Source organism: Plodia interpunctella, chromosome 23 (assembly GCF_027563975.2).
Source record: "Plodia interpunctella isolate USDA-ARS_2022_Savannah chromosome 23, ilPloInte3.2, whole genome shotgun sequence".
In the NCBI taxonomy this organism is placed as follows: Eukaryota; Metazoa; Arthropoda; class Insecta; order Lepidoptera; family Pyralidae; genus Plodia; species Plodia interpunctella.
In genome coordinates, this window is record NC_071316.1 from 2,488,048 (window position 1) to 2,515,987 (window position 27,940).

Here is a 27,940-nt window from a genome sequence, read left to right on the forward strand (position 1 = left end):
TATTTGGATCTTAAAAAAAAATATGTCTTTTTCGAACAGGTCGCAGCTGCCCTGATTGAACACAACGCTCCATTGACCGCCACTACAAAGAAAGGATTCACAGCATTGCACCTCGCCGCTAAATATGGAAATCTTAAGGTAAAATGGTTATTTTGTAGACGCCTCAATCTCAACAGAAAGATTAGTATTCTTGTTTCTGTTAAATTTTACACATTTTTGAGGATGTTCCATAAAGGTCCTTTGGTATTAATGTACAGCTGAAGCTTGGACCAGGACTGGTGTGGCGAGTGCTTGGTTAAAATACTACTTATCCTATATAAGTACTCTCGTGGAAACCACAAATAAATGAATTGCCAGCTGATAGGCAAAAGTAGCGTTCCTAAGGCAGGCGACCAGATATAAAATAACAGCCGAATCTTTTGTTTTTACGCTGACCTCTGATTTCACAAACTTAACCGAGAACATGCGGAGTTGAGAGAGAGAGTCTCGGACCAGGAATTCACTACCATGATTATATTTCACTATTCATTATCCAGGTGGCAAACCTACTCCTCGCTCATGGAGCGTCCCCAGACCAAGCCGGGAAGAACGGCATGACGCCTCTGCACATTGCAGCTCAGTACGACCAGCAAGCGGTTGCTACGACGTTGATGGAGAAAGGGGCTGATGCTAAGGTAACATCTTCTCGAATTCAAATTCTTTATTTTCAACTTGAGATGAAATACAAAGAAACATCACTTTAACATTAAAACTATGACCGTCGTTAGGGCATCTACGGGTTAGTATGATCTTATAATTTGGATCTTATTCTCTTTTTTGCGTTTGTATTTTTGTATCTGCTGTACTAAATTAGACTTTAATTCCACAGGCTGTAGCCAAGAATGGACATACTCCACTGCACATAGCGTCTCGTAAGAATCAGATGGAGACCGCCGCTACTCTGTTAGAGTATGGTGCTCTAACCAACGCGGAGTCGAAAGCTGGATTTACACCGCTGCATCTAGCTGCTCAGCAGGTATGTTTTATTGCAATAAGGTCTTGTCTACGACAAGAAAAGCTTATGTAATTTTGTAAAAGACATTTTTGTAGTATTTTTTCAGATACAATCTCGATTTCTCTTTCATTGAAGCTACATAAATTTTCTGCGTTTTGTATACATTTCATCAAATATGCCTTTCCTATCACAGGGCCACGCGGAAATGTGCTCGTTGCTCCTGGAACATGGAGCTGAAGTGGACCAGCAAGCTAAGAATGGCTTGGCAGCACTTCATTTAGCTGCCCAAGAAGACAGGGTGCCTGTCGCCCAGTTGCTTACGAAGAACGGAGCTCAGGTTAGTTATAATCTACTTATTCTGTCTCTCGAATTCTCTGAAGTCTCAGCGCAGATCCTGTAGTATAATGAGAGATTTCACAAATTTCACAACTACACACAAGTAAACTAAATTTTGTAGTATTAGTCATAGATAATTAATTCGCTTTTGTAATATAATACATCTCTATTAACCTTAGAAGATATTTCAAACCACGGGGTACCTATTTCATTGTTAGGATTAAATTTTTCATGATTTATGATCATGAAAAATTTAATCCTAACAATGATGTCAATTACCAAAAAGTAGGATCGAAACTAGACGTAGCAAGATTCTACCAATGAGAGATAGGTGTAGTATAGTAGTAGGTTACAAGTATACTGCCTCTACACACAACTGACAAACGATTCTAAAGATATTCTTTATGGTAGATATTTATAAAAGATATTGGTTCCTAGGTGGACATTTGCACCAAGGGTGGTTACACACCCCTGCATATCGCCAGCCACTACGGGCAGGCCAATATGGTGAGGTACCTGCTCGAGAATGGTGCTTCTGTCAAAGCGCAGACTAATCATGGGTACGTATTATTTATCCAAACACCGTCTAATTAAGGTCTTCGATCGTCTTCTAATATTTAGAGTGAATTTTTTTGACCCAGGACCTGGTTAGATATTAACATTTTATGTTCCTATCAGGTACACTGCACTACATCACGCCGCGCAACAAGGACATATTAACATTGTCAACATACTTCTTGAGCATAAGTCTGATGCAAATGCTACTACAACGGTACGTATAAATGAGTTTTCTATAAAAATATTTGAAATTTATCGACCTCTATTTACCTGAATTTCATCTCACAGAATGGCCAAACCCCGCTGGACATTGCATCCAAACTTGGCTACGTAACTGTCATGGAGACCCTGAAAGAAGTATCAGAACCTTCAGCCACTCCAGTTTCCCAGGAGAAGTATAAAGTAGTGGCTCCTGAGACCATGCTGGAGACCTTTATGTCAGATTCTGAAGAAGAGGGAGGTGGGTAAAACATTGATATTTAATTTACCGTGATTTTATTGATTTTGCTAATATGTCTATACTAGCGTGACGTGTGGTCCTGTTCAAGAATAGGACCACTTCAAAACCTCCCATAGATATCGTACGAGGGGATTAAGGGCACATGCTATTACTAACTATATTATAAAGTCGTTTTTTACGTGTGATCCACAATGAAGATAATTTAAATTTGTTTAATACATACTCATGACAAATTACAGATGCCTTATTTTGATTTTGTGATGTAGGTGAAGACACCATCCTCAACGACCAGCCGTACCGGTACCTGACAGCGGATGATATGAAGTCTCTGGGAGATGACTCTCTGCCCATCGACGTGACCAAAGACGAGAGAACTGAGTCCGCCATGAGCCACAAGAACATCATGGAGATGTCTCAAGGTAACATGACTTTTTTTTTTAGAGTTTCCACTAGGTCTTTTTGAGGACTAGGCCACGTCCCAATTATTTGTGTTCATTTGTGATCCATTGTTTTCTACAGGTATTGATATTGACGTTGGAATTCCATACAATTTCTGTGTTGTCTTGACTTTGCCAAATAATAATATATTTATGTTTTTCCTAGTCCTCGTCCTTCAACTTCACTTGCAGTTTAGTATTTTATTGTCCAAATTCTTTGTATTTTCATGCTTTCATAAATCTTTCATGCTTAGATAAATGACAGATTCTTTGGTTACTGAGATAAGAGTTCTCTTAAGCCGTATCAAATACTTGCATGACATCTGAAATCTGACACCTACTTAGGGAGCAATAATAGTGAAACCTCTGTTTCACTTGACTTGTTGCAATCTAGTTGTCTCTGTTTCTCCAGGCTCAATGAACGGGATGCCGTACCAGCCTCAGCAAGAGGTGGTTGTGAAGAGCATCAGTCGGTACAGCACGGCCCAAGCTCCAGAGGGTTACTGCTACAATGTGGACCCTACTCAGCCCAAGTCAGTATGAGTACAATTGCCAGGCAATACCTCGACTTTTAAATTAATTCTATCTATTTATTTTATACTTATAATCAAAGTAGTGTCACGGAATTTTTAACATAAACTGTAGTCTGTCTATTAAGAGAAGAAAACAGATTTTTAACGAACTAAATTTTCTTGCCATTATTCTACCAAATAGAATGATCAAAATTGATTGATGCACCCAGTGTTGCCAGACAAGACTGTCATAGAGCTCCCTCCCTCATTTACTTTCCAATATTTATAGACAAACTGGTATTTAGATACATCTAATTTCGATTTTCGACGGTGCGGTAAACGATGACACGAAGGAATGTATTTTCTTATAAAAACACTAGATGTTGCTAGGGGCTTCCCTCCCGTGGGACTTTTGATATAAAATATAAGCCTATAGCAATCTTGGATAATGCCTTTACAATGGTGAATGAATTTTCAAAATCGTTTGGGTACTTTCAGAGATTACCCGTCTCTAACATACAAACTCACAAACGGTTACCTCTTTATAATAATAGTATTATCATGATAATCTACTCATTTCAGAATATTGACATTATATCTAATGACACCTGATTGTCCCGCACGCTGACTGGAATTGTTTGCTATATAGGAAAAAACTGCAATGGAAAAAGTGAGTACTATATACACAAGTATTTATATAATATGACTTCGGTTAAATCCCGAAGTGCTATACCTAGATTTCACCGGCTAGAATTAGGTTTAGCCTTATCAAAGACTGGCTGCATCCTATAAAAATCATAATAAATTATACACCCTAACCTTCCACAGGAATCACACCATCTTTTGGTTAAACCCGTACAAAAATCCGTCCGGTAGTTTTTGAGTTTTTACATTTTATAATACGGAAATAATGTAAACAGCTAACCTAACCCCTAAGGCTATATCTATCTATTTTATTTATTCATTCATTTCCTGTGTAATTTGAAATATTTTTTTTATGTTGTAGTTTCCTCGTATCTTTCCTGGTGGATGCGAGGGGAGGCGCCCTGCGTGGTTGTCGCGGGGGCGGAGTCCGGGTCATTGTGCCTCCCTTGTCTGCTCAACAACCTACTAGGATCACTTGCCGGTAATCTCAAATTCTTTATTTTCAACATTGATTAGCTTTATGGTGTAGTTATCACCACGCTTTCCCTCTATTTGGAAGTCCAGGGTGCGATTTCCTGTGCGGGTAAATATTCTGTCTTGTGATGTGCTTGTTTCTGTATTTACGTCCATCAGGGTCACGATTCAAACTCAATAAAACGTGAGGGCCGACGTAATACATCGACTACCAACTTCCACACCTGAAGACTTTAATATCGATTCTTGAACAATTTCTCCTGCATACTAATGAATATCAATATGAATATCTCGTATTTCAGATACCTAAAACCATCACGGATCAACCACATGCCTCCTTTGATGGAAGGCGAAGCTTTGGCTTCAAGGGTGCTTGAAATGGGACCAGTGTCTGCCAAGTTCCTTGGGTTAGTACTTTTTACTTTCTCTACCTGCTTTATGGTTGAATGCAACATCTTTATTCAACATACTAAAATTAAAACACCATTATCAGCATCTTCAACTATCCGTGAGTCGCTGCTGAATATAGGTCTCCGTCTGTCTACGCCAACTAAATAAATAAATATATTAGGACAAATCACACAGATTGAGTAAAACTAAAGTAAAAGATAATATATTTGTGAATGTTTTTAATTCTACACTATTCTAAAGAATTAAAAAGTGATAAAACTGGAATACCTACAAGTGGGGAATTAAATACTTTTTTGGTAATGAAATAATCCAATTTAGTTTAACTATGTCCGTTAACTGTTCTTAAACTACACTGAAACAATTTATTTTTATACCAGCCCCGTAATCCTGGAAGTGCCCCACTACGCGTCACTCCGTGGCAAAGAGCGAGAGATTGTCATCTTACGCTCTGACAATGGTACCAGTTGGCGGGAACATAACGCTGACGCCACGGATGATGTGGTCCAGGATATATTACATGAAACTCTCGAAATTGAAGGTGAGTCTGGTGTGATCACTAAGTCTAGGCTAAAGGAGATATATTGTCAATTTACGCTCAGACTATGGTAGCAGTTGGGGGAAATATTACGTTGTCGTCACAGACGTTCATGATTTCCTAGACCTTTGAGGAACTTCAAATGGTCGTAAAAATATTCTGTCCCGAATATTTAATAGGAACTTATCATTCTGGATGGATGTTTAGCGTTAGACATCTTTTTGTAGTAATGTGATAATCAAAAAATCATTTTCCAATCTCAATCTTTAGATTGTCATCTAACGAGAGTGGGGTGTCTAAAACTTTTCATGTTGACTCCGAGATATTATTTAATTTTTTCAAATGTTTCAATGTGAATTGCCACAGACACTAACGAAGAAGACAAAGGCTGGGACGCGCCGCGTGTCACTAGGATCCTCACGCATGACTTTCCTCAGTACTTCGCCGTCATATCTCGCATCCGCCAAGAAGTGCACGCCATTGGACCCGAAGGTAAGACTTTTTATAACAGGCAGACAACCATTTAATCTCATGACTATACAACTCACGAGATCATAGTTCAGTAGTAATATATTTTCCTGTACATGAGACTGAGAGACTGAGAGACTGCATATTGAGAATTTCTTACATTTCAAATTAAATAAATTGTTTCAATTTAATCAGTTTATCATTTCATTTCACATTACATATCTAGATCTTGTATTAAGACAATTTCAATACTTGTTTTTTCTCCGTAGGTGGAATGGTGTCAAGCTCTGTGGTGCCTCAAGTACAAGCCGTATTCCCCCAGGGTGCCCTTACCAAGAAGATCAAAGTCGGTCTCCAGGTAAATCTCTTCAAACCACGTAAGGGCGTGAAAGACAAAAATCTCAAAAAGATCACTGTTAACAACGTCTCGAAGAAGAAACGATTCTCTTTGATTTGGTAGTATCCATAGTATTGAAGCAATAACATTAGTTTTACTAGACAAATCAGTATACTCAAAAACATGGTTACCAAAGCCGACATAGTCGGAAATAACTTATGAATAATGTAACGAATTTTAAAACGTTTTAAACAATTTCAATTTCACGTAGCATTTTGCTCCTTTTTCTACTATTTTAGTCATTGTATTGTTTATTATTTCTCAGATTTATCTTATGATGGTAATCAAACATCAAAATTGGTCGAGCTTTCTTTATTTTTGTAACATTGAGGGAATTATATATGTTTAACCTTAGATATAATATTATTCTCATCTATATTTTTTAAATGAATATTTTTCTAGCTCTTAAATGTAGTAAATTATGTAGTCACGTAGTCATTTATTTTATTTGGTCGCCAAATTAATTGTGTTCAATATTAATTTATGATAAGCTTAACGAAATCACTAACCCAAAGTACAAATTGCGAATGCCAAATTTTTTTACTGTTTACATTCATATTTTGTATGTTAGATTTTCTATGGCACAGTTTAGAGTTAGTAAATACAACATTTTGCTAATAATAATAAATAGAAAGGTAACAATATTATAATTGAATAAGCTTTTGTCTATTTTGCTTCACCATTTTATAATCATTGATCAAAATCTGTAATAACTGTCTCTCTATTTGCAAGAACAAACATATTTTAATCATACCACATATCGTATTTGTACTCATAATCAAGATTTTTATTGTCATTAATAAGAAGAAATAAGTTATACTACATAGAGAATAAGTATATAGGCGTTGCTCCTTACAGCATATTTCATACCCAATAAATTTAGAATTACTTATAACATTTAATACATACAATGTAGTTGGAATTCAATAAAATACACATTAATATCAAGTAATTGTTTTTGAATTTAAGCAAACTTGAAGTATGAAATCACTAAATATAAAATGAGTATGAGTATTTTTTCATTCTCACACTGCGTTGGATTCGGTATCAATAATATAATAATATGTAATATCATTTGGAATTTCTCTAGTTGGTCTTTAGGTAAAGCATGATTTAAACTTATATAACAAATAATGACATTTTATAATTATTATACATAACACTGAATGTATAATTGCGTGTGATTAAAACAGTTGGTTTGAAATTATACTTGGAGTGACGTATTGGTATTTAGCTAAGTAGTAATAAGTATTTTAAGGTATTGCTAAATTTATTGGGTAATATATGCTTTAGTAAAAGGAATTTATATTGTTATGCGAATATGTATTTAATTTCCTAAAGACCAAACGTGAGATTTGCATGGTATTTTGTTTGTTTGCTATTTTTTTGGATGTTTGAGCTTATTGGATGTTAGTATTCTGTCAAAGTGTTTTGCATCCTAAGTTTGAAGCGCATGTGTGAGAAACTGATGAAAGTTTGATGATAAATGTTCGTTAAGTATATTATTTTCTTTTTAAGCTTTTCCTGTGATTTCATATGTTCATATTTGCTTAATTTTTTGCACAGACTGCTAACCGTCACTAATCCCTTTTATTTAAAGATCCATTTAACGATAAAATATTTTTTACGCTATTATTTGATCTTAAAATACTTCATGTTATATTGAGAAAAGATCAGCTCTAAATAAATGTTCTATTAACATTTAATATAAGGTGAGTACTGACTATTTATTTTATTTCCCACACACATGCTCCAAAAATCGCTCTACACTAGCATGGTTGCTTTGAATCTGCGTTTGGTCTTTGGAAAACGACATTAATTTGATTTTATTTATTTTTATTTTTAAGTCAAAACATTTTTCAGGCCCAAATAATAGATTCAGAACTTACGGCAAAATTGCTGGGTCGTGGCGTAGCCGTATCTCCAGTAGTAACAGTAGAACCTCGAAGAAGAAAGTTCCATAAGGCGATAACCTTGAGTATGCCAGCACCAAGACCTCACACTCAAGGAATGACAAACCAGTACAGCACATCATCAGCTCCAACTTTAAGACTTCTTTGCTCCATATCAGGTAATATTAATATAATATGCTTTTTTAAATTAGCCATTTATCAGTTACTACAACTTGGATTGCGCGAAAGAGTTTCAGCAAGTTTCGATTGAAGTCTGTTTTAAAAAAATATATATTTATTTTATATAAAGTATTATTTTTATTTGATTTCGTGAATTAACGGATAATTAAAATTTATGAGAGTTGTAGTAACTGACATAAATCTGTGAAGTGTTGCAATGGAGTATGGCTTGCATTCGCTATATTGATGACTTTATGCTTGCAGGAGGTAAGTGTGCCTATCGAAATATACTTTATATTAGGCTTATAATAATCCTTTTTTTATGTTAATAGGTCAAAATATAATGTTTCACTTTATATATATACCGTTATTCCATTACAACACACAATCTTAGAATAAACAACAAATTCAAACAAAATAGACTTAGGATACTAATAATAATTTAGTCCTAATTTAAGGTGAGATCGGTAGTGTTAGATTTTATTCATTTTAAAATTTAGAGTACTATTATAGTTAAAAATGGTATACATATAGTTCAGACGGTAATTATAGTTCTTCTACAAATTTTATTGACGTATACAGTTAGTGTAGATAAAATTCAGTTGGATCATATGAGATTGTTCTAAGACTCCCAATTTTCTAGACAAAGGGATGAGCATGATATTTTGGACAGAAATAGTGTAGTTTTTCATTTCATTAACTAATAAGAACGTTATGAAGCGGTAAAGGGTTTAGTATATATAATGAGAAAGACAAGCAAAACGCTTATAGCAAATACACCGAGCAGCCAAAGGGATATCATCCCTGTGTGTGTTTTGTGCGTGTCTACATTGTCTTTGTTCTCGTGTTTGTGTGTGTTGCACGCTCACCGTGTGTGGCGCTAAATTATTGCTGCCACCTATCGGCGCGCACCAACAGGGGTATTTCGCAAACGATCTCTCGAAGGTAAAAAACTAGAAATACTATAAATACATAAAACAAAATCAAATTGTCGGTTTGAGTTCACATTATTTTGTGTTAAAATATTATTTTTCCTATACGTTTCGGACTTTACGTTGTTAATTTTTCACAAGTCAAGTTTCGATGTGATATTTATACTCTTAGATCAATCTGGCCTAAGCATTGAAGAGTATAACTATCAGCCACATTGATTTCCTCCCTCTTTCACTTTTTGAATGCTTTTCCATTTATCTTGCTTCTCATACATTCTTCCTCTATGCACGGGCTGACTTTTTACGCTTTGTTAATTCACAATCACTCTGTATCATAACCATTATATAAATCTTGAAACGTCAAGAGAATGCACTACGATTAATTCACTGGACGTTATCGGTTTGGAATAAATGTATAAATATAAACAGGAAATTTTATTCGCAATTCTATATGGGCACATTATAATAACACCTAATTACTTGTTCTTGTTTAGTTTAAGCGTAAAATCTGATCATATGGTGCCATATTGTCATTTTCATTTCATTTGTCAGCGTCAGTGTTCCCAATATCTCCTTGATTTGCTTGTACTGATCAAAGTTCTTTTCCAAAACGGCCTATCAGTTCTATTCCACATCATCTTCTCTTTGTTTACTTATATCATTTCTTTTCTTATCATTATTTCACAGGACACGGTTTTGGTTTCATCATTTTTGTTTTCAATTGGACTTTGGGTTATTTTCAGTGAATGTCCTTCGAGAGATCTGTTTTCCGAATCCAAAATATGAATTTTGGCAATTTGTTGACAAAGTAGAATCATTGTTTTCATTTCGAAACTAAAGCACTTATTTGTAAGAAACAGGTGAAAGTACACAGTGTGCCACATTAAAGTCACTTTTTCATTGAAAACAATTTGAAATGGTACGTTATTTATTGGTTTTGTGTGATGTGTTGTATTTGCTTGTTGTGTGTTTGCTATAGGCCGTTTTGGAAACAGTTTAAGTTTATTTTATTATTTTGACCTGTCTTTCTGACTTCCAATCTTTCTTCTACATCGGTTCTGAAACATGAAATGTAATTATATTTTGTTATTTCTTAATTCTAAACACGACTTTACAACTGTGATGTGTAAATTATTGTAGACGAATATTTGAAAAAAAAAAGAGTAGATTTTTATAGAAAGCAGAAAAGTAAAGTGTAGAAGTAATGGCCTGCATTGGCATGCTGTTGAAAATGGTAGAATCATACTCATTAAGGCAGTTAAAATACGATATTCTATATACTGCCTCTAGATTCCATTTACCGGTCACAAACAGACATTTTTGTAGAAGCATAGAGTTTTAAATCGAAACGGCATGTGTATAATTAGTTGTTAAGTTTTTTGTTCAGTAAAACATTACATTTGTGGCTATAGGAGGAACAAACCGAGCTCATTGGGAAGATGTTACGGAGAATACACCTCTAACGTTCGTGAATGACTGCGTTTCGTTCACGACTACTGTCTCTGCTAGATATTGGCTGATTGATTGCCGACATATCGAAGATGCTACTAAGATGGCCACTGAGCTTTACAGGTAAGAAGTTGAATTAGGAATACACTCTGTGAAGAAATGATCTAGTTTAGCTACGTTAATAAAGGGATCTGTATTGTGGTGCAAATGATGAGATGATGTAGTCAGTATCTGGTTGGTTATTTTCACTTTCGAATACATATATTAAAGTCTTTCATTTAAACTTAGTATGTTTCTTTGGACTGGCATGCAGCTCACAAAAAAAAACCAAAGTATTTGTGTTCGTCGCTAACACTATGGACAATGCCAGAAAGATTTTTTAAATTGTATTTTTTACTTTATTAATATTTAAGTTAAATGAAATAATTACAGGGAAGCAATCCATGTACCGTTCATGTCCCGTTTCGTGGTTTACGCCAAACGCACGGACGAGTATCAAGCGCAATTGAGGATGTTCTGCGTCACTGATGATAAGGAGGACAAGGCTTTAGAGAGGATCGAGAGGTTTATTCAGGTCGCCAAGAGTCGGGACGTGGAGGTAACGATATTATTTAGTGGCTTTACTTATTAATTGCTATCCAAAGTTGAATATATATATTTGTAATATAAATGACGTCATTGATTCTGTTGTAATTTTGGAAGATAGCTTGTTGCAGTTAGTATATAATAATTATCATGTATAGAGATATGTAAGTTTGATTAAATAAATACAAACAAATAGAATATTTAGTAACTGGGCGATCGGTTTGCTAGGTGAAAAAACAAATTTTCCCAGACATGGTCGCTCGATCAGTTCGATCTAGATCGATTTGTTACGAGCAAAATCTGAAATATCTCGCTCTCATCTGCGAGTGTCCGAGCGCAGGGCTATCTTTTTATGTTTTCAAATTTAACTAAATTGAACCAAGTCAAATGTTATATCTCAGGTCCATGAAGGCAAGCACATATACTTGGAGTTCGGAGGCAACCTGGTCCCCATTGCAAAGTCCGGGGAACAACTATCCATTCCATTCAGGGCGTTCCGGGAGAACCGTATGGCCTTCCCCGTGATGATCAAGACTCAAGATTTGGAGCCGATGTGCAGGTGCCAGTTCATGAGAGACCCGAAGGTGCCTAAGGGAGAACCGTCACCAGCACCGGTGAGAATACATGACTATTAAATTTTTTAAATAGAAAGTATGCTAATACTAATGTTATCATAAGATAATACTGAAATTATTAATGAAAAAGTGTTAGAAAGTAATACTTTGTGTCGTCTCGTTCTTTTAATGTCAAATACTAATAAGAAAGAAATGGACTACACAAAGAATAACTATTCAAAGCTTAATCAAAAAAATTATCTTAATAAAAAAAAAAAATAACAAGAAATTAGCCGCTTACATAAAGAGCGTGTGTTAAAACACACGCTTTATTGATAACGATACCGGAAAGTTCGAATACAAAGAAAATCAAGACAAATGTATCAGTTTGTTCCTGTTACTACGAACGAATAGTACGCGAACTATGGGCAACGAACTGGTTCTATAACCTCTCTTGAAGGTACTACCGTGACAAAAAGAATCATTAGTGCCTTCGATCTGCTTTATAGATCGCAGTCCTCAACATAATGGTGCCTGATGATTCCAATGGAGAGAGAACAAGTCCCATCCCAAGCGACACGTTGCCAAGGCGCACGGCCGAACAAGAACTAGTATGGAGACAGCGTCTCAGTGATCCAAGGTATTGTATTTATTTTAGGGAGATATACAGCAGAAATTTCAAAATAATACCAATTACGAATCTTCCCAAGTAAAATTAATTTTGAAGTTACACTTACACATCTTGCCTATCTTACAGTAATATGAATCAACTTGTTTGACTAAATGTTTTCGGAACTTTGAGCTATTTACTTACTTGCTATGTAATTACTATATTCTGTGTTTGTAAAGAATGGAACTTAGATTTAAAAACTTGATTGTTGGATACCACCATAACTTCCTATGGCACTTTTAGCAGAAACCGTTCAGAAATGTCCACAGCAATATTTAAATTGCCTCAGAGCTCATGTAATTATTTCCTTAGGTTGGAAGATATTTGCAACCTCCTCGGTAAAGACTGGGTGGCGTTGGCGTATGAATTAGGAGTGAGCGTGGCAACCGTGAACCAGATCCAAGCCAAGCGGATCACCGCAGCGGAGCAAGCCCAGCTCATGCTAAAGCTGTGGAAAACGCAATCTGGCACCAAAGCGCTAGGTACTTCTTATAGTGCCGTTTCTTTATTAATTAGGATTTGATATATGAAGTGGTCCTATTCTAGAGACGACGGCTTCGTTTTTGCGACCATCATAATTGCTAGAGTAATTTTTAACCATTGAATGGATATGAATTAATTTTATATTAGAATCTTCAGTTTAGAGAAAATTCTCCATAATAACATAATAGATAACCTAAATATTATGTTACTGTTATAATATTAAATTTTAACATTTTAAAATTATACAATTTTACAAATTTCTAGATAATTCTCTCGAGTTAGCGCTTTGTCGCATTGGCAGAGACGATATCATCGCACCGCAATCAGAGGATATTAACGAGCGTCGAATTCAACGAAACATTTACCAAGAGAGACAAGCATCTGAGGAAATCGAAGCGTATAAAGGTACTTTATATTTAACCCTAAATAACAATTAGGAGTTCTTAGAAATTGTTAAGAAGAGTTCATCATAAGGCCATCAAACATCTCAAACAATGACAATTATGCGTTTGTTGATAGTAAATGGAGGCAGCTCCACCTATAATTACAACGTTCTTAAATGCGTGATGATGATGTAACAATATATTATACTGCTAAATAATTAAATTGTCTGCTCCACAAAGTATTTGTAAGTTGTAAAGACATAATAATAATTTCTTCATTTGATGCCAACAGCTGAAGAAGACAATAAGTTAAAGGATAAACTTTACGATGAAAATGGAATACCTGAACATAGAGATCTAGAACATGATCAGGATGAAGCGAAATATTCTCCTGAAGAAAAGTCGATTGTTGATAAGAGTGAATTAGAACGAACCCCTACTCCAAGCGAAGATAGTGAAGAAGATGAAGGTATTTGGATTATTTACTATCTGCTAGAATATTTCGAAACATTTTTTGCAAATTGTGATTAAGACCCTATTTATATTAGTTAATTTATAATAGTGCAATAATTCATAACTTATTTTCATTATTTTCTTTTAGATTTCAAACGTAGTGTAGCTGAAAGAAAAGAACAAATAACGAGAAAGTTAACATCCAGCAAAATTCCAGCCTCTAAACAAAAGAAAGAGATAAGAGAAGAAATAATTGAAATTAAGACACAAATTAAACCAGATATCAAGAAATTCCATGACATTGAACAACAGGTAGGTCTTTCATTTTGTGCATTAATAAAATAAACATATTTTTATTCAGACAATTTAATTCTACAAGTTACAATTTTGGATGAAATGGAATTTAATTATAGTATTATTATATCCATAACTATCAATTTATATTGTTGACTATATATTACAATATTATAGGTTGTAAAGGAACCCAAATTAGAGCGAACACGTTCAAAATCATCCCCAGAAAGTGCTGACGAAGAAAAAGAAATTGAAGTACACATGGAACAAGTAGTAGAAGTGAAGAAAGAAGAAGCTAAGACTGTTGAGCGACCTGTAGAACAATTTAGAAAGTTTGACCCATCATCCCCAGCTAAACCAACGCCTAAACACTTGCAAAGGCATATGAGAAACGAATCGATGAGGTTCCCTTCTGGTGACTTTTCTAATGTTACTATCACACCTCGTAAATCAGTAACAGCTGAAACGACAGAGATTAAACAAGTTACGGAAACTAAAGTTGAAACTTTCACAAAAGGTGCTATATCACAAAAAGAAATAGTAACTTCCAGGGTGGAAGAAAAGCTAGATGATGGCGAAAAATCACCCGATTTAGTAACTGAAGATGACAAAGATATCGCTGAGGCTACCCTAAAAGCCAAAATAAGTACATTTGAATCTAAAATTATAAAGGAACCGTCTATAGATCTACCTAAAACAGCGGTGAAATTGACTAAAGAAGCCTTAAAGAAACATACAATGGAACAAGAACACGGAATCGAATATACACAAGAATTTGTCCGAGAACAGTCTAAGCAAATATCTAGTATGGAATCTCATGAAAAAATCGTTCATAAAGTGACAATAGAATCAGAAAAACAAGCTGAAACTGTTAAATCTGTCAAAGAAACGATACAACACTTTGATTCCAAAATCAAACACGATGAAAAAACCAAACAATTTCCGAAAACGATGAGAACGGACTCCACTTTAGTACAAGTATCATCTGAGGAGGATAGCGAGTTTTTAAAGAAATCTACTGACTCGGAAACTGAAACAGAGTCACATACTATAACGAAATTAGAAAAAACCGAACAAATGAAGAAAAAGTCAGGTAAAGATTTCGAGATCAAACCAGATTTGAAAGATTTTAAGCCTAAATCAGATGCGAAAAAAATGGACAAAAAAACAGATTCCGACGACGGAAAAAATGGCCAAGGTGTTGCAGTTAAAGTACAAAAATTAGAGAAACAAATGACTGAAGAGCTTAGGTCTAAAGTAAGTGAAGAAGAACTCAACGAGGCATTAGAAGAAAAGGATGTATCTATTACTGAAAATAAAGAAGCTAAGGTAAGCGTGCGTTAAATTGGCTTCTTTATATACTGATTTCACTCTTGTTTTCCCGCTTGCTTCTCTGTAATTGAAACTGTTTTATTAATTTCTTTATTTTAGATTGAAACCCAACACTCAGTTGCAAGTAATAAATCAGATATAAGTAAAAATACCAAGACTGACTCAATGGGATCTGATGCTCAAGATTTAATAGCTCAAAAAATATCCCAAGAATCGCCAATAACTTCGGTTATTGATAAAGCCGACTCTTTGGCTGATTTACAACAAAGTACCGAAAAGGACTTTAGTTTTGTATCGCAAACTGAATCTAAGGTAAACAAAAAAGTTTAAAGCTTTAACTAATTAAACTCAAATTGGCGATAAAAATCTAAAAAATGTCCAGCAATACGTTTCATCAATTCAAAACTCTAAACGAACATACTTTCCTTGATTTATTTATGCACTAAAGCACTTTTGATTTTACATATCAAATTATATTAACTTTCATTCATACTATTTTAGGTATACTCAAAAGAGTCTAAACATAGAAGTGATTCACTTGACGAAGCTTCACAGTTTTCTGATTTGGAAGATCAAATCGGTTCAAGTCCAGCTCATAGACCTACATATATAGATAAAGAAATAAAAACTGTAACGACTACTGTAATAGATAAATCAGAAACCGCCAAAGCGCAAACCTTAGAATTCTTGATGCATGAAAGTGAATATAGTGCGCAAATAGATGAAACCAGCATGAGCGCAACAGAAATTGAAAAGGTATACTTATTTTTTACATAAATAATTTTGTAATATTGTAATAATTTGTAATTACACAAACAATTAATTGTAATAATATAATTATTTGTTTTGATTTTTTAAAGATATCACCAAAAGAGTCAGTGATAAGTGCAAAAGCACGGCAATTCATCGAAACAGTACCAGAAGATGACTCTGTACAGGAATGCTTCTTTTCTAAACGAATTTATTCCGACTCATTAGAAGATTCTGAACATACCGACTCAAGGCGACATTCTGAAGCAGAATCCTTAAAGTCTGATCAGTCTGATGTAAAAGCTAAATTATCTTCATCTGACTTTGATGAAAGAGCCGAATATGAAGAAATAATAGATTCAGGTAGTGGATTTGGTGATGAAAAATTCGAAGAAAGCGTTGGATTTACAGCCATAAAAATTGACCCGAAAGCAGTAGAAAAACAGGATTCTGAGTCAGATAAAGAGCCAGAATCCATTTTCAAAAAGATGGGACCTAAACGACATTCAAGAACCGAGTCTGTGAGTATCACCAAATTAAGTGATTTACAAACAGACACAGAATTACCCAAAAAACAAGAATTCCAAATGATTGTAACAGAAGCAGAGGAAGTTGATAAATCACTGGATGAACCATCCGACAAAATTTCTTCTGAAAGTAGTAGGGAAATAGAAATATCTGACCGAAAGTCATCTGAAGGGATTTCAGATAAAATAAGTTCAGAAGATGCTGTTACTGATAAGAAGACGTCATCGGAAGAAGAAATTGCAAGAGATCATGTGCCTGTTATTAGTGAAAAAACTAAAGTTGTGTCTATTGTAAATGAAACAGTCAAAGATATAGAAAAAACTGACATTAGAACACAAATTGTCAAAGAAGATATAATTGAGAAAGGTATACTGATTTTTTTTCTTGAGTTTGAATTATTACTAAGTATTCTTAAATATTTTTACTTTTATTTATTATCAGTTATTTTTTTAATTAGTAATTTTAATTAGTTTTTAGTTAGTAATTAAAAATATTTATTTATGACCTAGTTTTAAACCTAGATAAAACTGAGTATGTAGCACACTTTGCTACATACTCAGTTTTAACTAGGTTTAAAACTAGGAAAACTCTTATCTTTACAATATTGTTCAAACAAATAAAAAATATATACAAATTTGTGACGACACGTGAATACGTCTATTAATTTATTGATTTGACGTTCCTTTTAGGCGATATAGTGAAGCGACAATCAGTCACATCTGCGGGTTCTGGTTCAGTAAGCGAATTACGTTTAGAAGAAAAACGCCTGTCTGATGCCTACAGTCTAACTGAATCCAAAGATTACACCTTTGAAGAGTCAGAAGACGACATCGGAACACAAGGAACACACACGCATGTTGACGTATCCAAAGAAAAAATCGAATCAAAGGATATTGATTTAAAAACAAAAGTGTCTATAGGTATTTTTTTCAATCTACTTCATCTGATCAAGTGCCTACCAAAAGTTTAGATAACAGTAAACAAAACAAAAAGTGTGCACATTAAAATAAAAAAATATCAATTTTACAGGTAAATCCGCTGAGCAAGCGGCAAAACTTGCAAGATTTACACACGGTGATTCATTAGATGATGTAGAAGGTTTTCCTGAAGACCACGTTACAGACTACATTCACAAATTACCACATATCGCTGAAGTTGGGTAAGATATTTTGAGCTAATTATATTATAATTAGCTACATATATTATAAATAATAAGATGTATGCTAGTTCTAAATGACTACATTTGTTTAAAATATCTTATTTTAGATCCGTGTCTGATAAGGATTTAATGAACGAATTTTTGAGTAAAGAAAGAGAAGAACAAATTAAACGTGAAACAGTGCACATTGCTTCTACTACGATTAGTGATTTCTCCCAACCTGCTCCAGTTGTTACATCATATACAAGTTCAATAGTTGCCACAGAGACTACGGTATCAAGTACCATAAAAGAGTACAAAAAGGGGGACAAATTTGACGTCAGCAAAATTCGCACTGATACTTTAGGTAAATTTGACTTAGGAAATAATGATGAGGAGTCAATTGAAACAAAAAAAAATATTCCTAAAGATTTAGATTTAAAAGAAATACCGGAAATAACAAAAGAGCAAGTAAAACCAGTCATTGATGATATTTTACAAAAAGGAACTATTGCTGCTGCAGCCAGGAGTCCTATTTTAGACAAAGATATTAAAATTGTCACTAAAGATATTGTTGAATCCGAGAAGCGATCTTACGATGCTAAAGCGCCACATAAAGAAGAACGTAGACATTCTTGCATTAGTCCTGCTATATCTTTAGAGAGGATTGCAGAATCTGACGTAGAAACAGAAGAAGAAACACCAAAAGTAATAAGCAAACCTGTTGTGAATACGCAAATAACTTCAATCAATACTGATATGAAAAAATCTGATTCTGCAATGAAACAAATGGCCGACAATATAGAAATTATTATCAAACAAGCATCTGAAGATGTGGATCTTTCTTCAGAAGAACCGGTAGTAGAAGAACCAACTCCAGTTCAACAAGACGATATTGCAGGACGAGTTTCAGTCGATTCTATTATTGAAGAAGCCGTTACTACTGTAGAAGGGTATTTGGAATCTTCAAAAGAAGCCAAAGAGCGTGATATCGAAGCTAAAAAAGAAATAGTATTTGAAGAAACGAAAAAATTTGTTAAAGAACGACCTGGTTTAATTAAATCCTTGTCAAGAGATAGCGGTGAAATAGTAATAATGCCAAAGAAAAAACACCCTCGAACGTTTTCTGTTCAAAGTTCACCAGAGGAAGTTGAAGAACAGATTTATACTGACTCAGAATCTGGTATGTATTTATTTAAATGTTTTATTGCTGAATTTACAAGATGAAAAAATACTAAAAAAAAATTTTTTTTTTTCAGACATGGACAAAGCAAAAGTTCTCGAAATTATCGAACCTAGTTCAGATTTGGAATGTAAAGCAGCAGAAACTAGTTTTGATACCAGGAAAATCAGAACAGATTCATTAGACGATGCCGATGATTTCCCCGAAAAAGAGGTAAATATAAATTGAATTATCTATAGTTAATAATATATGTATATAATATATTTTTTTATTGTAATTATAATTTTTTGCTTTAGGCTGAATTTTTTGGAGATGACGAAAAGTTCCATGATGAAACGACATTTGAAACTGAAAAAATTGACTCTAAACGTCAAACATCGGATATTACTGGACCTAGTACTAGTGGCCCACAACCTGACATTGATGATGATAAATCTTCAGATAAACTAATCAAAAAGACACAGTTAGTGGATAGGATTTTGCATTCTGATTTAATTTCCAAGTCAACCACAGAATCTTCGGTTACAACGGTTGTATCTACTTTAACTAAATCTTCTGATGAAGATCAGAAGTCAGTAGTTGAAGATGCTACTTCAGCAGATTTTTCAAAAATTAGTGGTGCAGACCTTGTTAAAGATCCATCAAAAACGTCATTCGATGCAAAAGAGGATTCAAATATTGAAGAGCAAATTGAATACCGTGGCACTCCAGATTTATCAAAGAAATCTATAAGCTTAACAAAGGACTATTCTAAATCATCTATTGATAGTAAAGATACTTCTAGAGATTTTGCTACAAACGAACTCTCGAAAGATTCTACAGTTGATCTGACAAAAGATTTTTCGAAGGCTTCAGTAGAGAGTGTTAAAGAAACGTCGAAATCGATAGACGAAAAAACATTCTCTGAAGATCATTCTTCTCTTGATGTCTCTAAAACATTAGCATCTGATGCTTCAGAAGCTATAACAATGAGCAAAGAATTTATTGATGAAGAGAAGTCATTGTCAAAAATCGTAAAAGTATCGACCAGTTCCTCACAAGAAACATCAATTATGACTGAAAGCAAACTATTAAGTGAACATGATGACAGATCTTTAGATAGGCAAAAAGTTTCTGACGCTGAACCTGAAAGAGATTTTATTGGAGAAATGGAAGAGAAAATAGCCGAGCTCAAAACTGAATTCAAAAAAGAAGAAGATAGCATAAAAGATTCTGGCGCAACGTTCGTTAATGGGATAGGTGCAAAGAAAAAAGAAAATATTCCAAAGGAACAGGTTGAAAAAGATTTTGATGAAGGCCCAAACAGCAGAGAATTACATAGACGATGCTCAAATTTATTGGAAGACATATCACAGGGTGCTCTTATTAGAATTGATTCCAGCCACGTAACACATGGTAAGTTTATACATGTCCACGGAATATCCATTCCTTTGTTTTAGTTTATGTGATTAAAAACAATTTTTTATTCAGATTTAGCGTCAAAGTTCTCTAAAACACCGCCTCCGTCCCCAGTAGATTTGATAGTGAAAGATAAAGCAAAACTGGAGGAAAGTTTTGGCGACAAACAAACCGGGCTACAACTACGAGGTAATATTTCAATGTAATTCAAAACTAAATTAATCGTTGTATTTTTGTGTAAAGTAGGATTTTCGCTCATGGCGTCATATGCTATACATTTTATCATTAACTGTCTCATTAACATCAGAAATACAAATATCATATTCACTTATGCAGATAATGTAAAATACTCAAAATGTAGAATACACAATGTAATGATTTGTAGATGTAGAGATGCTAACCTATCATTCCATTTAGGCTCCGAATCTTCGTTCCTGGATGCCAGCCGTCAATCACCGAGAGCATCATCAGCAGGAGACAGTCTCTACAGTGAAACAGAGGCTCACCAAAGTGGTCAGTAATATTCCATAAAATCCAAACACTAAACCTAAAATACCTTAAATTTTTCATCCATCTTTCCAACCAAATGTGATAATAAATATGAGTATATAATTTTACAAAAACGCAACAGTAAATTATTGCAAGCTTGTTGCAGATAGTAGTGGCAAAGTAGAGTCATAGCGAAACTTTACTCCTAATTTTAGTAGAGACAATCATCGTTATTGAGAGCCTTGTTTGCCACACTCATTAGTAATGTCGCCAATTTTCGCATGTATAATTGTGATTTAGTTTTACATTCAAATCTCTCAAATAATCATAGAGATTTATTTGCAGAGTAAATGTCACATGGTAACGAAGTAATAAAATTAATATAAGCACTTGAATCATGAATGTTAAAAGCACTATAATTCCTTGCAAATGAATAATTTTAATTGATAAAACAAGTAATAACATTCAATCATACGCTACTCACATTCGTATTGCCAATAATTGTTAGCACAGTAAAGTTTACTTTCTTTCTTGCGGAGCCCTTACGTTGCTTTAGGTAAGTGGACCCACAAGCAAATTTAAAACTTCGTATCTTTTCGTTGTTGTCGCTTGGTTCTCGACGAGACAAATTTGTTTTATTTTCGTCTTCATAATTCGCAGTTTTTCATCTATTGTCATTCACATTTGAGTAACGTTTCGCTTTGATTCTAAAAGTTCTTCCTTAATTTGTTTTTCCACCATGTCACAAGCTTCCATCGCTATTTTCTTGTACTATTTCACATTCATTATTGTGTTCATTCACGCTTTAGGCGCTTTCTAAGCGGATTCAATGGAATCGCCGATTTCCAATACTGTACAGATTCAATTTAATTGTATATACAGAAAAAAATGTTTTAATAACTCTCTTTGAGTCGACCAATTAACGCAGATTTTGAGAATAGAAAACCTTATTCTAAAATGAAACGTTCCAAGAGTAAAGGTACCTTATATTTCTTAAAGTGCCATAAATTATTTAAAGAAAAACGCATACAAATACCCACCATAAGGTATCTTTACCCGTGAAACGTCACTTATATACTCATCATATTATATTAAAATTTTTCTTTACAGATGTATTGACGGAGGCATCCAAGGCACTTAGTGCAGCCGCCAGACCAAAATCTCCGACGAAACATTTAGCGGATAACTTATCATTTATAAATGTTGACCAACCAACTTTGACGAGTGGGGCTATAGAACTTGTTGACCGAACTATCGAAAAGAGCATTGATGTAATTGATCAAATCAAGAAAGAACAGTTAGCAGTTAAAATGGAAGAAATGCAAAAATCTTCCTCATCTGATACCTTCTTCAGTGAATCTAGAATAGAAACCTCAACTTCATCTTCATCTGTTCACAAAACATTTGAAGGATCAGAACTAAAATTCAAATCTATTGATCCTGAAGCCGTCATGTCTAATATGGTGGCAAAATTTGGCACCACCGATGAATATAGTACTATATTATCGCAAAAGGAAACTGAAACTAGAAAAATCACAGGTCAGGAATTCTTTTCCGAAACAAAGCAAGTATCATCTTCGGATGACGATTCTCTTGTTATAAAAACTGAAACAAAACATGAACTGAGAGGACAAGAACACGAAGTAAAAGAAAAAACAATAGTACGCAAGGAAGGAGATCATACAGAAACATCTCAAAAGAAAATAGAAAGAGCTCATGAAGCAACAGCGAAACGATCTGATGTTGAAACAAAAACTGTTTTCAAAAGTACTGATGACACAGACATTATTAAGGTAGAGAGAGAATTTTTGGAACAAGGTCTGTATACAGGTCGTCAATCTAAATCCGAAGAAAAGATGACAGCTCTTAAGGACGAAACCATCAAGAAAAAACACGAAGTAAAGATTTCCGAAAGAGATCTATCACATGAACAATGGGGAAAGGAATATTTTACTGAACCAGGTGAATTACAAGATATTCAAGAGAATGATGATTTGAAGTCAAGAATAGCTTTCGTTGATTCAGCACTTAAAATAGTAGAAAAGGATGAAGTGGTATCGAGTGTTGAAGTTTCAGAAAAAGGTAAAATAATAAGCTCCAAAGTAGAACATCATAAAGAAGAATCCGTTATTGAAAGTAAGGAACACGATGATCTAAGTTCAGATGCGTCACATGCGCCAAGTTTCAAAAGCGAAGAAAGGCGTGGGTCTTCTGAAACAAGTCCTAAAAGCAAGTCCAAGTCCTTCAAGAAGGATAACGAAGTATATGAAGTCGATTTTATCAAGGAAATAAAAGTATCAACATCTCCAGTTAAAAGTACATTCAGTCGAACTGGAAGTCAAGATACACATTCAGAATCAGAGGCGGCTCCAGATTTACCTCATGATGGGGATACTCCAAAGAAAGAAAAACAAACACGTTCTCCTGTTAAACTTCCACAGCAGAAATTAGAAGACCAAGTTTGGGAAGTATCGGTACAAAAAGCTGATTCTTTTGAAATAGCCGATGACATTCCTAAACCATTACATTCTTCAACAACAACCATTGAGTCCAGTACTACGAAAAGTTCCGATAGCGACACGATTTTAGAAATGAAACATATAGTCGAAACTAGAACAGAAGTATCTACAAAAACCCCAAAAACCGACATGTCACCGAGTACGCTAGAAATAACTGATGATATTAGTACGACATCTAAAGATATAATGATCAAGTCTGGCGAAAGTATTGATACTGAATATATGGTCAAATCGTTAGAATCCCATGAAGGAGAAATTTTACAAAAATCTATTGACTCTACTGTCAGTGCAGAAACATTGCATGCATCTGAATTTTCCACCGAAGCAGATTCTGCGTTTTTGACGGGAACTGACCATAGACGTACAGAAGAGATAAAATTAGTAAAAGAAAAAAGTCTTGAAGATATTTGTAGTAGTGGTTATGACACCGATCTTTCCTCTGCTGAGTTTCATGCTACGAAACTTGAGTCTGAACGGGTCGATTTTGATTCATTTATGTCTGCTCAGCCACTCGCTGACTTGTCGGTTTTGGAAAAAACTATTGATGAAGTCAAGCAGTCTCTTGAAGCGGCACAAGTTGAAATTATTAGCGAAAAAAATGATGGAAGTAGTAAATATAAACAATCTCCATCTGAATTCCAGTTTAAACTTTTGATTAGTCCAGACAGGCCTGAAGTAATCACGGAAGAGACACATGCGGCTGATGATCACACGGATAGAACTGTGGTTCGTCTACCAAAAGATGATATAATTGTAGATAGTCAAAAGTCTGATAGCATTTCACAAAAAGTTAGTTCCCAAGATGAAACGACTACATCAGACGAAGATAAGGAAACGGTTCATATAAAAGAGTCAAGTCCACCATTGGATGGTGCAGACTTTTCAATCAGATCTGATAGTGGTCCTCATTCTATTATAGAAACAGAAAGTGAATTGGTATTATCTGACCGAGATGGTTCCTCGAAAGGAAGTCCAGAAGTCAAATTAAGAGTACAGAAACATATTAAATCAAAATTAGGAATTGTTGAAAGACGATCGGCTTCTGAGATAGAAGGATGGTCAAGTTCCGGTGAAAGTCACTATCAGAGTTTTGAACACTCAGATGTAAGTAGGCCTTTATCATCCGATGTAGACGTGATGATGACGGCGCAAAGTGGAACTGATTTTGATACAGCTTTAACCAGCCACGATGTATCATCTCATTCATTGAGGACATCTAAAGATTATTACACAGCCGCTAGTTCACTTGCTTCTAGGGACAGCATGAAGAGCCTTGATTCCGATGGTTCTAGCCATGTAGCTAGTATTGATATATCAGACGCATCTGAAACACTTGTGCCTTCAGCGAATGAGTTGAAAGAAGAGTTGTTAGAAAGTAGCACATATGTTGAACAATTTCTACATGAAGCTGAAAAAGATCAGTCGCCTAAAGTGAAAGATGTGAGTGAAGATGAAGAATCTGGTGATGACGACGAAGGCAAAACAGATGCAATTGAGCATGTCGGTAAAATGAAGAGATCACATGAAATGCGCTTTCAGCCAAAAGAAATGGTTCCCGAACATTTTCCAGCAGAAAGTGTATCTGAAAGCACAGAGGTAGATGATGATTCTTCAAAAGAGAAAGAAGGATCAGATACGACTATTTCTAGTCAATTTAAAACCGATGAAATTCTCTCATCATCGATTTCAAAACTGGATATGCCATCATCAGCTTCTCATTCAGAAATAGAAGAAGTAAAAGATGAATTTACAAAAGTTAAAACACATGAAGAACAAGCCATACCTTTTGCAATTACAAAAGTTGAAACGCAACAACGGGAATTTGTTGATATAGAGAGTGAAATTATACCTGTGGGTTCATCAGAATATGAAGACATAGTTAAAAGTATACCTTTGACATCTAAAAAAACTGTTGATCAAGACTCCACAAAGATTATCAAAACAACAATACAAACTGATGAGCAGACTCCTGGGCAAAAGAAGGTAGAAATAAATGAAGAATGTGTAAAAAAAGTTGTAAAAGATGTGAGTGTTGTGCCTTTCCCAGTTACTGAGAAACCTGTTTCTCAAAGAGAGTTTATTGATGTCGAAGATCAAATTATACCTATTGAATCGAAACAATATGAAGAAATTCTCAAATCTAAGAGTGACTCTTCAGTGCCTAAAACTAAGGTAGAAAAATCAAGTGTAAAAACTCCCGACTCACAGTTAGAGGATAAACAAAGTTCGACGTCTAGTTTAAAAACTCAAGATCATTTATCAACGCCTCAAACGCCATTGTCGGCTCCAAGTCAAAGTTCAATTTCAACGGATAATGGTAGAGAGTATGTTTTAGATGATATGTATGATATATCAGAGACCCCAGAATTAAGGTCAGATCTTATAACAGAAAGTAGCAGATCAGAACTTGTCGTAACGACAGAAGAAAGGATCATTCATACTTATGATAAGGAACAAGACTCTCCTACCAGTGATGAGTTTGAAATTGTTGATAAGCCAAATGAAATGGATGATTTTGTTGTTATTGAAGAGGTTGCCAAAGAAGCGCAAGAAACAGATACAGAAGGTAAAAGTGTCCAAATCAAAACTCAAAAGTATATTAAGAAACATGATACAGAAGTTGAAGAATATTTGTCAAAAGCATCGAAGAAGCAGGAAAGTACAAGTAGTACCTCTGGATCACTATCCGATGAAGAATTACTCCAATATGAGTTAGAGCAAAAGAGATTACAGGCACAAGAATTAGCGGAAATAGAAGCTGGTAAACGGTGGATTCAAATGCAATTTGAGGGGGATCCAAGATATGAATACGAAAGAGTTCCTTTAGAAGATATTAAAGAAGAAGAAATGACGGACTTTGATGCTAGTAGAATAGGAAGTTTAAGCTCGCAAAAAGAATCGATAGGAAGTTACGGTAGTTTTAGAAATTCATATGGAAGCCTTTCTGAATCTGAAATGGCATCTCGTATAAGATTCAGAGTTAGGGGTGAAAATGATGATATCTCTATTAGCTCTTTACAAGAGTTTGAAAACTTAGAGAAAGCATTAATGGAACAATATCAACAACATTCTTCATCATCACAAGACTCATTAAACGGTTCGTTACCAAGACGTTATATATTGAGTAAGAGCCAAGGTGATGATATTTCTATATCGAGTCTAAAGGAATTTGAAGGACTTGAATCAGCATGTCTTGAAGCCTTAAAAGCAGAAATTCTTGCTAAGCAAAAAGAAGCTTTACTTCTAGCTGACCCGAAGGAAGTGAGTAGTAGTTTCTTGGAAAGAGAAAAACGTTCTTACAGCGGTAGTTCAGAGAGCAGTCCTCCACAAAAGGGCGGTAGTCCTAGTCAAAAAAGTGGAAGTCCATCTCAAAAAGGTGGTAGTCCCTCTCAAAAAGTAGGTAGTTACGGCAGTCCCTCACAAAAACTTTTGACTGATTCAGCTGTAATTAGAAAATTAATTGATCAACAAATGGCTTTAGAACAGAAATTACAAGAACAAGTGACACCTAAAGTAGTTACAGTAAAAAAATACGATGAAAGAGGTGCGTTCTTTGTACCTGAGCCTGAACCAGTTCCTACTCCAGAAGTTACTGAAGAATGCAGAAAAACTTCCAGTTTTGTTTGTGCGGCAGCTCCTAGCGATGGATCAGCCGAATCTATACCCGGTGATTGCGAGGAAATGATGAAATTATTGGATCAAGAAGAGAGCTCTAAGAAATCTCAAACTGTGACTAAAACATTTACAGATGAAGGAGTTATAGAAGTTGTTAGAACTACAACTGTAATACAACAAAGGTTTGTCGATGGAAAGAAAGTTTCGGAGACAGTAACTAGTACGGATGGAGAAGGAGCTGTAGATATTCCAGCAAGACCTAAACCACTCGATGAAAGTTCTATGTCTTATGGATCTGAAATGTCTTCTTCTATGGTATCTCAATCGTCAGAAATGGATAGTTTGATGACTGTTGTTGAAAAACATTCGACAGATGGGGAAGTTGTGACTGTTACTAAACAGACAATAATAATGTCCTCAGATAAACCCGAGGACTTAGATTTTTCTAGGGAGGGAAGTGTTGTTCGTGAACTGTCGCCCTCTTCAGGGAGGTCGATTGCACATAGCGTCATTTCCCTCTCTGGTAAACCATTCATAGATCCAGCGAGTGGCTCGTGGAGTGGCCAAGATGAAGAATTGAGCTCTTCAGGAAGTTTTAGCAGGTAATATTTGTTCATCATTCATCCCAACTAATATTATAAATGCGAAACTAAATTTGTTTGTTTGTTACCTCATCACGCGCTATCTACTCAACCAATGTTCTTGAAATTTCCCATATATATAAATAAGAGTATGCAGAAAGACATTGGGTACCTTTTATCCGGAAAAACCTATTATTCCCGTGCCATTCTACTTTAGATGGCGCTATTTACAGGAGGCGCTGAATGCTAATAATATAAACTTTGCAATAAAAACACTAGATGTTGCGCGATGTGTATATTTAAAA

At 34.9% G+C, this 27,940-nt stretch overlaps 1 protein-coding gene across 16 annotated transcripts in view; it reads left to right on the forward strand.

Moving 5' to 3' along the window:
* The window catches only part of LOC128680083 (ankyrin-2-like), an 82,880-nt gene that overhangs the window by 49,822 nt on the left and 5,118 nt on the right, over positions 1-27,940 (forward strand). For 12 of the 16 annotated variants that reach the window (XR_008405816.1, XM_053762840.2, XM_053762848.2 and 9 more), the window contains 37 exons: positions 40-138; positions 537-674; positions 869-1,015; positions 1,188-1,331; positions 1,769-1,890; positions 2,009-2,102; positions 2,177-2,348; positions 2,615-2,767; positions 3,198-3,318; positions 3,947-3,967; positions 4,304-4,423; positions 4,719-4,823; positions 5,205-5,365; positions 5,729-5,854; positions 6,100-6,188; positions 8,091-8,298; positions 9,218-9,244; positions 10,644-10,803; positions 11,113-11,278; positions 11,667-11,879; positions 12,329-12,459; positions 12,802-12,971; positions 13,237-13,377; positions 13,648-13,824; positions 13,957-14,120; positions 14,280-15,431; positions 15,534-15,746; positions 15,936-16,190; positions 16,295-17,078; positions 17,402-17,632; positions 17,742-17,871; positions 17,979-19,033; positions 19,110-19,246; positions 19,330-20,428; positions 20,504-20,620; positions 20,849-20,944; positions 22,031-27,656. Coding sequence is in view for 15 of the 16 variants with exons in the window: in XM_053762840.2 (XP_053618815.1) it covers positions 40-138; positions 537-674; positions 869-1,015; positions 1,188-1,331; positions 1,769-1,890; positions 2,009-2,102; positions 2,177-2,348; positions 2,615-2,767; positions 3,198-3,318; positions 3,947-3,967; positions 4,304-4,423; positions 4,719-4,823; positions 5,205-5,365; positions 5,729-5,854; positions 6,100-6,188; positions 8,091-8,298; positions 9,218-9,244; positions 10,644-10,803; positions 11,113-11,278; positions 11,667-11,879; positions 12,329-12,459; positions 12,802-12,971; positions 13,237-13,377; positions 13,648-13,824; positions 13,957-14,120; positions 14,280-15,431; positions 15,534-15,746; positions 15,936-16,190; positions 16,295-17,078; positions 17,402-17,632; positions 17,742-17,871; positions 17,979-19,033; positions 19,110-19,246; positions 19,330-20,428; positions 20,504-20,620; positions 20,849-20,944; positions 22,031-27,656 (14,264 nt within the window). In the remaining variant the exon portion in view is untranslated. The remainder of the gene's footprint in view (positions 1-39; positions 139-536; positions 675-868; positions 1,016-1,187; positions 1,332-1,768; positions 1,891-2,008; positions 2,103-2,176; positions 2,349-2,614; positions 2,768-3,197; positions 3,319-3,946; positions 3,968-4,303; positions 4,424-4,718; positions 4,824-5,204; positions 5,366-5,728; positions 5,855-6,099; positions 6,189-8,090; positions 8,299-9,217; positions 9,245-10,643; positions 10,804-11,112; positions 11,279-11,666; positions 11,880-12,328; positions 12,460-12,801; positions 12,972-13,236; positions 13,378-13,647; positions 13,825-13,956; positions 14,121-14,279; positions 15,432-15,533; positions 15,747-15,935; positions 16,191-16,294; positions 17,079-17,401; positions 17,633-17,741; positions 17,872-17,978; positions 19,034-19,109; positions 19,247-19,329; positions 20,429-20,503; positions 20,621-20,848; positions 20,945-22,030; positions 27,657-27,940) is intronic. The other 4 variants (XM_053762852.2, XM_053762850.2, XM_053762851.2 and 1 more) reach the window with 4 other exon arrangements.